The sequence below is a fragment of the Bubalus bubalis genome, chromosome 4 (assembly GCF_019923935.1).
Source record: "Bubalus bubalis isolate 160015118507 breed Murrah chromosome 4, NDDB_SH_1, whole genome shotgun sequence".
NCBI lineage: Eukaryota > Metazoa > Chordata > Mammalia > Artiodactyla > Bovidae > Bubalus > Bubalus bubalis.
In genome coordinates, this window is record NC_059160.1 from 125,144,122 (window position 1) to 125,160,313 (window position 16,192).

The 16,192-nt window shown below is 40.3% G+C and overlaps 1 protein-coding gene across 1 annotated transcript; it reads left to right on the forward strand.

Moving 5' to 3' along the window:
* Positions 1 to 2,349: 2,349 nt before the first annotated feature.
* On the forward strand, positions 2,350 to 5,639 carry MAP10 (microtubule associated protein 10). The gene has a single exon (XM_006077092.4). The coding sequence runs from the start codon at positions 2,434 to 2,436 to the stop codon at positions 5,146 to 5,148; it is 2,715 nt and encodes a 904-aa protein (XP_006077154.3). The 5' UTR covers positions 2,350 to 2,433; the 3' UTR covers positions 5,149 to 5,639.
* Positions 5,640 to 16,192: the final 10,553 nt, after the last annotated feature.

The window sequence follows — 16,192 nt, forward strand, 5'->3', positions numbered from 1 at the left end:
GATTCAAGGGATTAGATCTGATAGACAGAGTGCCTGAAGAACTATGGATGGAGGTTCATGACATTGTACAGGAGGCAGTGATCAAGACCATTCCCAAGAAAAAGAAATGCAAAAATGCAAAATGGTTGTCTGAGGCGGCCTTACAAATAGCTGAGAAAAGAAGAGAAGCTAAATGCAAAGGAGAAAAGGAAAGATACACCCATCTGAGTGCAGAGTTCCAAGGAATAGCAAGGAAAGATAAGAAAGCCTTCCTCAGTTATCAATACAAAGAAATAGAGGAAAACAATAGAATGGGAAAGACTAGAGATCTCTTCAAAAAAATTAGAACATTTCATGCAAAGATGGGCTCAATAAAGGACAGAAATGGTATGGACCTAACAGAAGCAGAAGATATTAAGAAGAGGTGGAAAGAATATACAGAAAAACTATACAAAAGAGATATTCATGACCCAGATAGATAACCATGATGGTGTGATCACTCACCTAGAGCCAGACATCCTGGAATGTGAAGTCAAGTGGGCCTTAGGAAGCATCACAACAAACAAAGCTAGTGGAGGTGATGGAATTCCAGTTAAGCTATTTCAAATCCTGAAAGATGATGCTGTGAAAGTGCTGCACTTAATATGCCAACAAATTTGGAAAACTCAGCAGTGGCCACAGAACTGGAAAATGTCAGTTTTCATTTCAATCCCTAAGAAAGACAATGCCAAATAATGTTCAAACTACCACACAATTGTACCCATCTCACACACTAGCAAATTAATCCTCAAAATTCTGTAAGCCAGGCTTCAACAGTACGTGAACCATGAACTTCCAGATGTTTAAGCTGGATTAAAACATGCAGAGAAACTAGAGATCAAATTGCCAACATCCATTGGATCGTTGAAAAAGCAAGAGAGTTCCAGAAAAACATCTACTTCTTTATTGAATATACCAAAGCCTTTGACTGTGTGGATCACAACAAACTGTGGAAAAGTCTTCAAGAGATGAAAATACCAGACCACCTGATCTGCCTACTGAGAAATCTGTATGCAGGTCAAGAAGCAACAGCTAGAATCAGACATGGGACAATGGACTGGTTCCTAATTAGGAAAGGAATATATTTAGGCTGTATATTATCACCCTGCTTATTTAACTTATATGCAGAGTACATCATGTGAAATGCCAGGCTGGATGAAGCACAAACTGGAATCAAGATTGCCAGGAGAAATGTCAATAACCTCAGGTATGCAGATGACACCACCCTTACGGCAGAAAGCGAAGAACTAAAGAGCCTCTTGATGAAAGTGAAAACGTGGAGTGAAAAACCTAGCTTAAAACTCAACATTCAGAAAACTAAGATCATGGCATCTGGTACCATCACTTCATGGCAAGTAGATGGGAAAACAATGGATACAGTGACAGACTTTATTTGGGGGGGGGGGCTCCAAAATCACTGTAGATGGTGACTGATGTGATGCCAGGAAAGACTGAAGGCAGGAGTAGAAGGGGCCGGCAGAGGATGAGATGGTTGGATGCCATCATGACCGGATGGACATGAGTTTGAGTAAGCTCCGGGGGTTGGTGATGGACAGGGGAGACTGGCGTGCTGCAGTCCATGGGGTCACAAACAGTTGGAGACAACTGACCTGAACTGAATAATAGTTTTAGTCCTAGTTTTTTTTTTAAGGAATCTCCATGCTGTTCTCCACAGTGGTTGTATCAGTTTGCATTCCCACCAACAGTGTAAGAGGGTTCCCTTTTCTCCACATTCCAGCATTTATTGTCTAGATTTTTTTGATGCTGGTCTTTCTGACCAGTTTGAGATGATACCTCATTGTGGTTTTGATTTGCATTTCTCTAATAACGAGTTGTGCCTGAGTTTTGATGTACTGAAATCATTAACATAACTCTCCTATACCTGGATGTCTCATTGGCAATGTGCCCACACTCGCTGTATGTGTCTCAGGGACGCCTCACTAAGACAGAGACCTCCATGCCACTTTAGCACCATATCCTTATCTTTTGAGTAACCAGCAGCACAGAAGGCCGGTTGTGGACAATTAGCTGACTTGCTTTAGCCTGGAGATTGGAAAGGAAGCCCTGATTTAATTTTAATATTCCTCTGATAGATTTGACAGGCCTCCAAAATTGCATGGGACCTGTAGTGATAAAACGTGACTCGAACAAAACAAAACAAAACATGCTTTTACTGCTCTCCCCACCCCGCCCCATTCATAGCTTCGGTATTATCATAAGCATTGTGTTAATACAAGTCTGGAAACCAAAGAGGTATAGTGAGAAGCCAAAACTCCCAGAGCAGCCGCATCTCGGACCTGTCAGGGCGCCCTCTCAAGTCTCGCGAGAGAACAAGACAGGCGCCGGGTTTTCCCTGTTTCTCGCGAGAACGAAGGACTTTGGCTTTCAGCTCACAGCGTCTCCGGGGCAACAGCAATGGCGTCCGCGGTGTCTGAGCGGCTCTTCTCGCTGGAGCTACTAGTAGACTGGGTATGCCTTGAAGCCGGGCTGCCGCAGCCACCGGTAGTTACGGAAGAGGAGCAAAAGGAGGAGGGAGAAGAAGCATCGCCTCCGCGGCCCTCGCTCAGCCTGTGCCCCGCGGTGGCCTTCCGCCTGCTGGACTTCCCCACGCTGCTGATTTACCCTCCCGCCGCCCCCGCCCAGGAATCTCGGCCTGGCCTGGTTATCTTCCGTCGCGGCAAGTCCTGTCTCTTCCGCCTGCAGCCCGCCACCCTGCACCGCCTGCTCCTTCGGACCCCGCTTTACACCTTGCTGCTCCAGCTGCCCCCCGGGCACCCGACCCCTGCCCCGCAGCTCCTGGGGGCCTGCAGCATTTCTCTGGCCGCGGCGGTCCACAAGGTCCTGGGGTCCGCCGCCCCCGGCAGCTCCCAGAGTCATCGGGGAAGTTTCCCGCTGTGTAACCAAGACGGGGAGCGGATTGGGGACATTGCCCTGGGCTACCGCCTGAGTGATCTGGGAAGCCGCTTATTGGACCATCTGGAGCGGCCAGTCGCTTCTACAGGCGGTGGAGTGGAGGGTATGGAGGTGCAGAAGTCAGTGGAGGTCAGCCCCCAAACCTGGCAGGAAAACCAGCAGCTGCAGCAGCCAGACTCAGAGCCAAGCCCAGGAGATGCTGATAAGCCTCTGGTGGATGTAAAAATCTCAAGGGCAGGGAAGGATTTGAAGGGAAGAACTTTCCATAGCAAGGCTGACTCTGATTACACGGATTCTATGGAAAATGGCAAAACCAACTCTGTTATGTGTTCAAAGGGTAGCAGTGAGGAGAGTGTTAGCCCCCCAAATCAGGAAGGCAAAGAGGTGGAACTTGAAACTAACATAATTTGCCCTCCTCCTCTGTATTACACTCATTTGAGTCAAGAAAAGACACCCCCTAAACAGGGTAAAATTACCATTGAGCCTCAAATTAATGCACCTGAGGAATGGGATGATGGTACTTTTCTGAAAGAAAACGTTGTAAATCCCCCAACACATACTAATCCTCCAGAACATACAAATTCTGCAACAGGTGAGAGTCGTCCAGTGCTTATAAATCCTGCATCCGTTCAGGATACAGGAGCAAGTAATCAAACTACAGACCATCCTCCAACTGAACAAAATAGAATTAATACTATAAGGCAACTGCCTTTGTTAAATGCTTTGTTGGTTGAGTTGTCCTTGTTATACAACCAACCCATGGCAAGCCCTACTCATATACATCCTCACTTAGCCTGGTTATATAGAACTGAGGATAAGAAGTCACCAGAATCTTTGGTGAAATCCACCTGTGAATCTAAAAAGGATAAGCTTTCTGTGGGGGGAAATGAGAAGTCAGTGAGTCTTCAGTATAAAAAGAACCAAACTGAAAACCTTAAGAAAGGTAAATATTTTGAAAAGAAAGGTGGTGCCCCCCAAAAAAGAGTTTCAAGGGGAAAACTACTTTATGGCTTAACAAACACACTTAAACTACGTTTAAAACAAACAAATCCTGATATGTTAGTAGAATATGAAAAGAGAGAACAGTATAAAAAAATGCAAACACAAATGTTAGGTGCAAAACTCAGAATTCCATCATCCAAAGTTAAGATACTAAGTTTTGCTGAACTGTATCAGAAGCCACATGACCTGCCTAAAGATAAGTGTTTAGAATCAGATGCATCTTTCGCTGAAAATAGCAATACCTCAAAGCAAATTAGTGTAGTTGTTGATGACCCTAGCACAACCAAAGAAACTAAACTGAAATGTGCAACTGAAAAGACAGTTGATTGTGATGAAAATAGAAGCAATAATGGTTTTTTGGAAGAAATTTTGAGTCCTGCAAATTCTGTTGTCTCAGAAAGGTTTATTTGTACAAATACTTTGGAAGGAAAAGTGAAAGTCCAAAGTCCAGGTGTTTTCCAACAGGTTGCAGTAGTTGACAGAATTGTAGTAGATAAAGAAATAGATGACAAGCAGGTCAAAATCACTGGTGAGGACATTCTAACTGCTGATATCAATGAAAAGAATCCAAGTACAAGCAGTTGCTCTGAAAGCATCTCAGAACTAAAGTATTCAGATGACTTCACCAGTCCTTGCAGTTCTGAAGACACCAGCAGAATTTTACGAGCTCGTGATAGCAGTCCAGGCACAGAAAATCCAAAACACAGTCAACATACAAGCAAGTCCAGTGAAACAAGATTGTCCATAAGGAAAGACAGCAGTGCAAAGAGTTGTATTCCTAGCCCACCTTTTTCAGCTGGATCTCCAGTACTCTCACATAAAAGATTTCCTGTTTCAAAGACTCAAGATAAAAGTCTGGAAGAAGCATCTTCCAGTGATTTCTCTTCATCACACTGGACTGAGGAAAAAGAAAACCAGAGAGACCAAAACAGTATGCATAATTCTAAAGTTCTAAAGCAGGATCGTGACATCTCTGCTAAACCTAAAACAAGAACAGGTTGCAAGTCGTCAGAAAAAAGCCAGTCACCTCGGACATCTCAAGTGAGTTCTTACCTGCCTTCTAATCTGTCGGAACTAGAACTTAATGTCCTGGATTGCAGTACTTTAGATCACTTTGAAGAAGACAGTGATGACCTTGGTTCACTAAACATTTCCAAGCAATGCAAAGATATTTGTGAATTAGTAATAAACAAACTTCCAGGATATACAGTGTAAAAATATGTGCTTTTAAATAACATTTAATTTGTTTTATAATCTATGTGTACTGTTAGTGAAACAATTTTAATAGCTGTACATAATTTTTAGTACATAAATGTATGTGAATAATTCTTTTTCAGAATATAAGTGTTTGTCATTCCTTTGGGGTTTAAGTAAGATTCTGCCACTAAATCTGACAAGATTGATCATGGGATGGTCTTATAAGTAAGATTTAAGTTGTTCAATCTTATAAAAATAAAAGTATCTTCCTAAACTGCCCCTATTAAAGTATCCTAAAGCTGACTTCATTCACACCATTGAAAACAGAAGTCTAGTTAACAAAGATACCTTCGAATTTTAATGGGAATAAATCGTTTAATGGATATAGAAGACTTACTGTATGAGATGCAGAAAGGTACAAAAGAATTTAGGGTATAGCTTCTGCAGTTATAAGGGGTTAACGTTTTATTTAGGCATGAATTCTTTAGGGAAATCTTCCAGGAACCATACACATTCCATATCTCTAATAGGTGAAATCCTTTTTATATTCTGTCATAGTGCTCTGTGTGCTTTTTTTTTAAACCACAATTTGTGTGGCTACTTGATTAATGTTTATCTTATGCTACACTTAAGTTCTGTGATTGAAGGGACCATGTCTGTTTTGAGCAGCAATATGGTCTTAGTGTCTGGCACAGTCTCTGGCATATGGCTGGGGTAAAATAAAAGCATTTGTTGGACAAATAAGTGATGGCCGTACACTTAACATACCTAACGAGAGGGATTGGAATTAAGCTGTAAAACAAGCAGAAACCTAAAAAATATCCTACTTGGATACTGGTTATTTAACTATAGTATTTTCATTTTGTTGAAACACCTTTTGGTGTTCTTTAAAGTATTTGGAGAAGGGAGCTAAAAAATGAGTCTTCCTATATAGTTTATTGTATAGAAATTCAGTTTATTGTCATTTCAGCTTATTCAAGTTATTTTTAATGTATGATAGTTTATTTCTATGAAATCTAGTGATCATGTCTTTATAATTTCTTCCATTGGTTTGATATTTAGATCTTATTCTCTGTGTGCAGATATTTACATGTGTTTTCTTCTGTGTGATATTTAAATTTTACACGTAATTTTTAATATAGCTAATACTTTTGGATATATGAGGTGAGGCCCTAATTTTCCGAAGTAATTAAATAATTATGTAGGTATTATCTTGACTGATCATAACAATAGAATTTAGTTAGATGGTGAGATGAAGAGACTATATTTTGAGGAGCAATATGAGTCAAGAATAATGATGGGAATGAACACAATGTTACAATGTACACATTGGACTGAGAAGGCATTATGTTATCTTGATTAAAATGGTAGTGTCACACCGCAGAGTGGTAGAATAAAAATTTGTTGAGTAAGAAAAAGTCCCAGATGGTAGGAGCTTCAAATGTCAAGCATAGTCATACAGTCCTAAGCAGTAAAAACAGTATTTTAATGTATAAGTTGAACACCAGTAAGTAGTCATGACATTTTGAATATTTTAAATTATTGAAATAAATTTTTAGAGGTCCAGAAATTATACCAGTGAAAATTTTGGAGTATGAAATGTTTTTAATGGCTATGATCTTACTTTTTTGGTAAATATAAAACATATAGTGTTTCATTTCACAAAATCAAGCTAATTTACTGGTAGATGCTGTAGCTGACTATTCAGATGACATCAGTTTGGCTTGTAAATTGTTAGCAAGTTTTCATTATCATGGAGGAAACAAAATATAAGCAATATTAGAATAATCAGAGAAATAATTCTTTAAAAACTATTTGCGAGTAAATCGTTATGTATGATGAGAATGGGCAAGGAAAATGATGAATTCACCATATTTAAGGTACAACAAAGACTAAAGAACTTTAAATTACAAAATTGAGCAGCTAAATAAGCTTCTCTTTGAGTTATTCCATGAACACCTATTTCTAGAATTGTGGAGGTGGTGGTTTTTCTAACTTAATTCTAACGAAATACCTGTTTCATGTATTTAGTACTTTCTGTTTGAATCCTATATTCAAATTGTACTTCATGTTTTAATTCTAAAACCTGTAAACTTAGTACTTTAAGAATGTCATAATAGATACTACTCCTGAAGCCTTAATTATCTCCTTAAATTACTTAAAATCACTGAAACATGAAATAGTTGTTTTAGATTAAAAATGAGAAGAGAAGGATCCAGGAAGTCTTGGCTCACAAATTGTCATTCTGTACAAGGATCCAGATATTTTAATCCAAATTAAAACATACATAGCCTGAAGGATGGCTATATCTCTCGGTCCAAGGACAGTTTATGATTAGGCAAATATAAATATTATGTATCTAATAGATGTAAATATTATTTATCTTACTTAGATGTTGCTTTGTTATGAAATTTCTTTGCCTTGCCAACAGCACAATGTGATAATTAAAATCCTGTTTTTTTTAAATTGATAGTCTTTACCTGATAGTCCTGAACTTTCAGGGTCATAAATAGGGAAGAGGGTCACTTAATTGTAAAACTGAGCTGCTGCAATCTAGCTTTTCTGAGCAGCTTAGGTATCTAAACTTCTGTGTTAGGGCTACCTCTCTGTGATATTAAGAGGCAACTGTCAACAAGGACAAATTCTTTGAACTGTTAACTAAAGCAGATTCGAAGAGGACTGTCCAGATGCATATGTCCAATTTTTTTTTTTCTGGAGTCATCTGCATGCTATTCATGGCATTTCTAGATACAAAGAACAGTGATACTGAACTCTTATGCATTTGTGGCTTTGTTGAGAGCCACCTGTTCACATCTTGATTAAATTAATTTTTCTGCCTGTACAAGCAGTGCATTTATTATGCAATCACACTTAGGAACCAAATTTTATTTGTTACAAACATACAGGTCAAGACTATCAATTAAAAAAAAAGGTTTTGATTATCACATTGTGTTGTTGGCAAGGCAAAAAAATGCATAACAAAGCAACATCTAAATAAGATAAATAATATTTATATCTGTCTATTAGATACATAATATTTATATTTGCCTAGTCATAAACTGTCCTTGGACCTAGAGATACAGCCGTCCTTTGGGCTATTTGTGTTTTAATTTGGATTTAAAATATCTGGATCCTTGTACAGAATGACAGTTTGTGAGCCAAGACTTGCTGGATCCTTCTCATTTCTAACCTAAAACAATATGAGGGTAATTTACTTGGTCAAGGACCAAAACATTTTTAGTGTTTTTCTCCAGAGATCTAACTGTCATGCCAGGAAATATTAGACTTCAGAATGAGCTTTATTAGGTTGGAGTGCCAAGCCATAGTATTAGAAATATTTTCTTATTTTCCAAATATTTCTCATATCTCTGTTATACAAGTAATATGTATATCAATTCTAGAAAAAAATAGAAAATTCAGATAAGAAAAAATTTTCTTTGCTTAAAAATTGTGTACTAAGGAAAGGTTATGGGCCTTTCCTTTCAAAAATCCCACTGAAATGAGAGAAGAGACATAAAAATAAGAGTTAGCCCATAGTAGTCCCAGAGAATAAGGAAAATGCTGGTGGTGGACAAGATACTTGCAGGAACTTCCAGAAGAGACAAAGCAGATGGAATCAGGTTGCTGAAAAATGGACTAGAAATCTATTCTTCAACATAGCTCAGGCAGGTGCTGCTGGAGAGATGAGAAGATGATGTTTTCTAACTAAGCCCAGGGATAAACATCAAATTCAGTGAGCAAACCATAAGAAGGAGCAGGTTATGGGACACAGAGTGTAGAAATCGGACACTGTGATGGAGAAGCTGGGGCTGGGCTAAAGGTTATCTACTAGAAGAGATAGCTACTAGAAGAGGTGTTGGGACCAAAGAGAAAAAATATTTTTGCTTTGGATCGCAAAACATGTTAGCGATGTCTTTCTGAATTTTATCAGAAAGACCACTAATCCTAATGGCAAATTAAAGTGTTAAAGCCCTGGTCTTTGGAGACAGGTGGATGGATGGTGATTACATCTTTGATCATGTTATGTATTTTTTTGAGATTATTTCTTCATTATAAGATTAGTTTGGGGGTTGAATCAAATAACATTTATCTAGCATATATAACTGGAGAAGGCAATGGCACCCCACTCCAGTACTCTTGCCTGGAAAATCCCATGGATGAAGGAGCCTGGCGGGTTGCAGTCTAGGGGGTCACTAAGAGTCGGGCACGACTGAGCAACTTCACTTTCCCTTTTCATTTTTATGCATTGGAGAAGGAAATGGCAACCCACTCCAGTGTTCTTGCCTGGAGAATCCCAGGGCCGGGGGAGCCTGGTGGGCTGCCGTCTATGGGGTTGCACAGAGTCGGACATGACTGAAGCAACTTAGCAGCAGTAGCAGCAGCATGTATAACAGTGAATGCCCCTGGACTGTTGGTGTATTTAATAGTACAGAAAATGCACCATGTATCTGTATTCTTTCCATTCAGGGGATACATTTTCAATAAAACCTCAGTCAGGAAGTCAGCTGTTCCTTCCAAAGGTTAAAACAAACGTTCCATTTGACATTGTAACTGTGTAGGAGAACCCTTGGCAACAGGAATCCATGGAAAGTTTTGGGCTTTAATAAAGAATGTTTGTGTTTATCCAGCATCAGGCCAGGGTGGGAGATCAGACAAGCTCTTGAGTAACAGTACAAGATAGCCGCTGAAGGCCATAAGGTAGAAAGAGGCATGTGCAAGGGAACCGGTCCCCAAATCCCTAAATGAGTCAGTTACTACAGGTTCAGAAATCCATACTTGCCAAGTTGACTGTTCAGGATACGTTGTTTTATTCGTTTACTTTTTGTTTTGTTTTCTTCGTGGTTTTAATGTAGTTCTCTCTGAACTATATTGTAGTTGAGCCATAATCTTGTAGTTGAGGCATAAGAGCAATAGGAATTGGATGTGGCTATGGCTCATAATTGAGCTGAAACCCTAACGGAGGAGCAGTAAACCCCCAGAGTCTACATAGTGAAAGACAGAAAAAAGATCCAACCCCTCTTCTCTCCAGAGATTTCTCCTTCAGCTATTCTCCCCCAAGAAACCTTGGAGGGTTTTGCTTTTTGTTTCATTAAGGGAAGCTGCTCAGTTTTAAAGTTTCACACCCAACGATGGCCTGGAGAACTGTATTTCCTTAATTGTGATTTTGATGTTAATGCTGAGGAGAGAATTGGGACGGAATTTGGATTCAGAATGACATAACTAATGGATTGCTTTGTATGTGGAAGAGCCTGTTGTCAGCAGTGTTGGTCTGAAAATGATTGCTTGCATATCCAGAATTCTTAAGGGTATTTCCATGTACTTTGGACAGTATTTGTTAACTTGAGGGAGGAGATCTTGCTGATCTTCTGGAAAGGTTCAAGGCATGAATGCTGGCATTGTGGCGGCAAGTTCTCCATATCCTTGACTCCCTCTCTAGTGGCCAGAAGCCAGGTGTTTAGGGAGGCACATTTTTTCTTTTCAGATGGCACTGCCTTACATTCTAGTGCAGCTTTTCTGAATCTATGATTTCTTGCTACTCTCTTGCTGCTTCACGGATCACAGCGTGAGCTCATACTGTCAGCATCTAAGAATCTATGTGAGAGGAGATTTCAGTCAAAGAATGGCCTTTTCACTGGAAAATAGGATTGCCGGGAGAAACAGAGTATTTTGGTCTCCGTTATTGTCATTAATTTAATCCTAATGCTTCCTGACATGGATTAGCACCTTATAGCTGGTGAAGGACTTCCACTGTCTCACTTCACCTTCACGAGCCCCCCGTGAGTTATTAGTATAGATGAGAAAACGGAAGCTGTTTTTCGCATTCATTGCCTTTCTCACTTTCTAGAAAAACCAAAAGACTGTTGGTCTAAATCTCAGGAAGTTAATGTTTCTTCAATACTTCTATCATTTCCAGAATCAGAGTGGATAGCAATGATCTATAAAATTCCAATTTGAAACATTATAAAGCTGTGTTGTATTTGGGCCTTTCAATTTTATCTTCTAACTTAACTATTTTTACTGAACTAGAGGTATGCTCTCCTGCATCAACAAAGAAGTACCCATCTCTATGCTGAGAATATGACTATACTGAATCCTGGTGTGGTATTAAAAAGTAGCTGAAGGACTTCCCAGTGGTCCAGCGGTTTGGACGCCATGCTTTCACTGTAGTGGTCACGGGTTTGATCCCTGGTCAGGGAGCTGAGATCCCACATGCCGCAGCCTCCCCGAAATAAAAATAAAAAGCAACTGAAATTTTAGACAACTCAAGTCAGAAAAGAAAGCTTGAATACATAGGTATGTGGAGCCAGAAGATACTTTGGAAATCGTTTAGTTCAGTTCCTTCACTTTATAAATAAGGACTGTGGCCCTGAATAATGAAGTTTGTTAGTTTCTTGCCCCCTCTTTCCATTAGAAGAGGCCACCTCATGTGTTAAACTGGGATCATTGCAAACCCAGTCTGTGTGTCTGGCAGGCTTTCTATAACATTCATATTAAAAACACTAACCAAAAATAAATGACTTAGAGATGTGGGAATCATACTCTTGGCCACAGGGAAGGCATTTGTGTTTGGGATCAGACCTGTTGGAGTCCTGGCTTCACCACTTACCTGTTAACCTTGGCAAGTCTCTCTCGAGATCAGTTTTCACAGCTATGAAATGGAGAAATGAATCATCATGGTGAAAATCCAATGTGACTTTCTTGATAATATTCACTACCTTTCTACTACTACTGTATAGGTCAAGCCCAGGTAGGAGATGTGTACCAGAAGAGGTGATTCTGATGGTGAGATACAACAATCTCAGTCTTCCTGACACATGGGTACCACCTACTTTTGCCAAAAACTGGAAGACTGACACCTGAGTCCTTCTAACTAAAGAGATCATGAACCGTTGGCCTCCTGAATTGAACTGCTCATCTCCACATCAGTTCAGTGCTCTCTACTTCTCCCTCCTTAATGAACTTTGCCATTGAAACCCCTCCTTCCATTCCAGGCCCTATTGCCTGGTCCTCAACTAGAAGTGAGGAACCCAATTAAGTTACAGAAAAGAAGATAGATTCTTGACAGCTATAGAGTAGCAACAGGTATGGCTCATCAGAAGCAGAATACATCAGAGGAGCTGTCTCATGCACTTGTACACCCTGAAACATGTACATGAATTGCCATGCATTAGCCTTCTGGTGGGTGACCTAAGGAATGCTCCAACCATCTTGATATCCCCCTAAAGAGGAGGGGCTCAGAAGAGTGTTCATAGGGCTGGTTTCACAGAAAAGCAGCCTGTGCAGTTGTGTAAACCCTGTACTCAGAAGAGCCTCACAGTGGGTTTAATGCTCTGCTGTTGTCACCTTGAAATTCTTCCTTACTTTCCCTCTGAGCTTGGGTTTTTGAGTGAAGTCTAATGGGACAACAGTACATCCGCATTAGTGGGGGAGATGTGTGCCATGTGTGTGTCCAGTCTTGTTTCTTCCCATCCTATTCACATACAGCCTTCATAGACAACTAGCTTCTGCTCACGGCCCCATTAAGAAAAGCACAGCTCATGGTTTAAAGTTCTGTTATCACTGTCTTGAAATTCTTAACAATTTTATCTTTGAATTTGTGTTGTGTAAACATACAAGTGGGCCCTAAGAAGCATCACTATGAACAAAGCTAGTGGAAGTGATGGAATTCTGGCTGAGCTTTCAAATCCTAAAAGATGATGCTGTGAAAGTGCTACACTCAATATGCCAGCAAATTTGGAAAACTCAGCAGCGGCCACAAGACTGGAAAAGGGTCAGTTTTATCCCAATCCCAAAGAAGGGCAATGCCAAAGAATGCTCAAACTACTGCACCACTGCACCCATTTCACATGCTAGCAAGGTCATGCTCAAAATCCTCCAAGCGAGGTTTCAACAGTACATGAACTGAGAATTTCCAGATGTTCAAGCTAGATTTAGAAAAGGCAGAGGAACCAGAGGTCAAATTGCCAACATCCATTGGATCATAGAAAAAGCAAAGGAATTCCAGAAAAACATCTGCTTCATTGACTATGCTAAAGCCTTTGACTGTATGGATCATAGCAAACTGTGGAAAATTCTTAAAGAGATGGAAATACCAGACTACCTGACCTGCTTCCTGAGAAATCTGTATGCAGGTCAAGAAGCAACAGTTGGAACTGGACATGGAACAACAGACTGGTTCCAAATTGGGAAAGGAGTGTGTCAAGGTTGTATATTGTCACTCTGCTTATTTAACTTATATGCAGAGTATATCATGCGAAATGCCAGGCTGGATGAAGCACAAGCTGGAATCAAGATTGCCAGGGGAAATATCAATAACCTCAGATAGGCAGATGACACCACCCTTATGGCAGAAATTGAAGAGGAACTAAAGAGCCTCCTGATGAGGGTGAAAGAGGAGAGTGAAAAAGCTGGCCTGAAACTCAGCATTCAAAAAACTTCAGTATCATTTTTCTAGATTCCATATTATAATACAGTATTTCTCTTTCTCTAACTCACTTCACTCTGTATAATAGGTTCTAGGTTCATCCACCTCATCAAAAAACTAAGATCATGGCATCCAGTCCCATCACTTCATGGCAAATAGATGGGGAAACAATGGAATCAGTGACAGGCTTTATTTTCTTGGGCTCCAAAAGCACTGTGGACGGTGACTGCAGACATGAAATAAAAAGATGCTTGCTCCTTGGAAGAAAAGCTATGTCAAACCTAGACAGCATATTAAAAAGCAGAGACATTGACAACAAACATCTGTATAGTCAAAGCTATGGTTTTTCCAGTAGTCATGTATGGATGTAAGAGTTGGACTGTAAAGAAGGATAAGAGCTGAAGAATTGATGGTTTTGAACTGTGGTGTTGGAGAAGACTCACGAGAGTTCCTTGGACTCCAAGGAGATCAAACCAGTCAATCCTAAAGGAAATCAGTCCTGAATATTCATTGGAAGGACTGATGCTGAAGATGATGAAGGGCCGACTCATTGGAGAAGACCCTGATGCTGGGACCTTGATGCAGGAGAAGGGGACAACAGAGGATTAGTTGATTGGATGGCATCACCAACTCAATGGACATGAGTTTGAGCAAACTCTGGGAGGTAGTGAAGGACAGAGAAGCCTGGCATGGTGCAGTCCATGGGGTCACAAAGAGTCAGACAAGGTTGAGCGACTGAACAAAAGCAACAACAAACATACCAATTCAAGTCTGATGGGACAATGTAGCGTGTGCCTGAGTAAACAGGCACAACATGCGTATTTATCTCTTTGCTGCCCTATTTGCATACATATGTTCATCATATCCAAGGGCACAGAATTCCAGGGACTCACAGTGTGTGGGAGCTCAGTGCAACTCAGCCTAGCACAGGTGACTGCGTTCCATCTACACCTGGGCATTCTGAGAGGCCGGGCTCTCTGTGGGTGCCAGAACTGGTTTCACATGCAGAAAGAAGGTAATGCTATTCCTAAAAGTAAGAATGACTGAGGAACTCCATCATATTTTGACTGGCTTGTGTTACTTCCCTATGTTAGCCAACCACTGACATTTAAAATGATGATACAGGAGAAAAGAGAGCAATCTAGGGTTCCTTGTCCTTCCAGCTCTTCCTTAGTCATCATGAAGCCGATGGTGGAGGGTGTTAGTGGGATGTGCAGACATCAAGAAGTGGAACAGAAGAGTTAGTTTAGTTGAGACCACATTTCACTATCTGCATGCCAGATAAACATTACATGTTACATAAATATTACAAGATGCCAACTGTGTAATTTTGATTTCCACCTACAAGTAAATATTCTATTCATACTTAAAACTGACATTTCACAATGTAAAGATGAACAGTCAAAATTAGGTTAAAGATTTTAATTTTTCTTTACATTGAAATACATTGAACAGTGAGACAGCATTCTAAAATGATCCCCCGATGACTTATGCCCTTGTACAATCCTCCCTTAGCAAGTTGGCAGGATCTGAAGTTTGCTTCTAACTAATAGACTATGGCAGAGGTGAAAAGAGTTTGGCAGAGGTAATTAAAGCCCCTAATCAGTTAACTTGAAAGACTCAATAAATCAAAGTGACATTATCCTAGGTGGGCCATACCTAATCAGGAAAGCCCTTTAAAAGCATATAGAAGTGAAACTTTTCTTCTGCTGACCTTGAAGAAATGAGCATCATGAGTCCTGCAGCTGGAAACAAAGTTCTGCCAACAACAGCATGAGCTTGAAAGTGGACTCCAAGCCTCAGATGAGACCCGAGCTCTGGCCAACACCAAGACTGAAGCCTGTGAGACCCTGGGCAGAGCACCCAGCTACACATTCCTGGACTCTTGCCCCACAAAGACTATGGGTGTTGCTAGAAGTTGCTACGTTTGGGGGTAATTTGTTATGCAGCCATAGGGAAGTTAGTGCAAATAGCCAATAAAAGCACCATGGCAAGTTGAGAAAAAGACCTTGGAAGAAAGGAAAATGTTTTATATTTTAGGCACTCCCTATTTTTGAATAGGTCCTGCATTTTTACTTTTCACTGAGGCCTCCAGATTCTGTAGCTGGCCCTGGCTGTTACTCCAAGCTTAGCGAGGCACATCCAAGGACTGACAGGCTTTCTGCTTGACTATCCAGTGCACACGGGCTTTGGCACAGATTTTCTGGCACGGGTGTTGTGTGAATACTTGTGAGTATGGGGCGGGGTGGGGGGGGTGGCTACACATTTCCTCTGTAGAATCAGAACACCATCTTTAAATTTTTAATTTTACAGTCTGAACTCAAATGCCTATATTTCACACTCATGATAAATTTGGCTTCTGAAACTTTTATATAAAGTTACTCATAGCAATTCTGTGGGGGTAGAACTAATGTAATTCTGCATACAATATTTTTAATGCATAACAAAATGATTGAACAATACATAACCATTTAGGAACTGTGTCCTATTTATTCTTGACAGTTAATTTCTACAGTTTTGTTTTTTTCTTTTTAAGGACTGACTTTCTCCATAAGGCTTTTTTAGCACTAGTTGCAGGCTTCTGCAATAGTGCTATTTCCTCAAAATGTTTAGTTTTGTGGATGTTCTGGGTATATG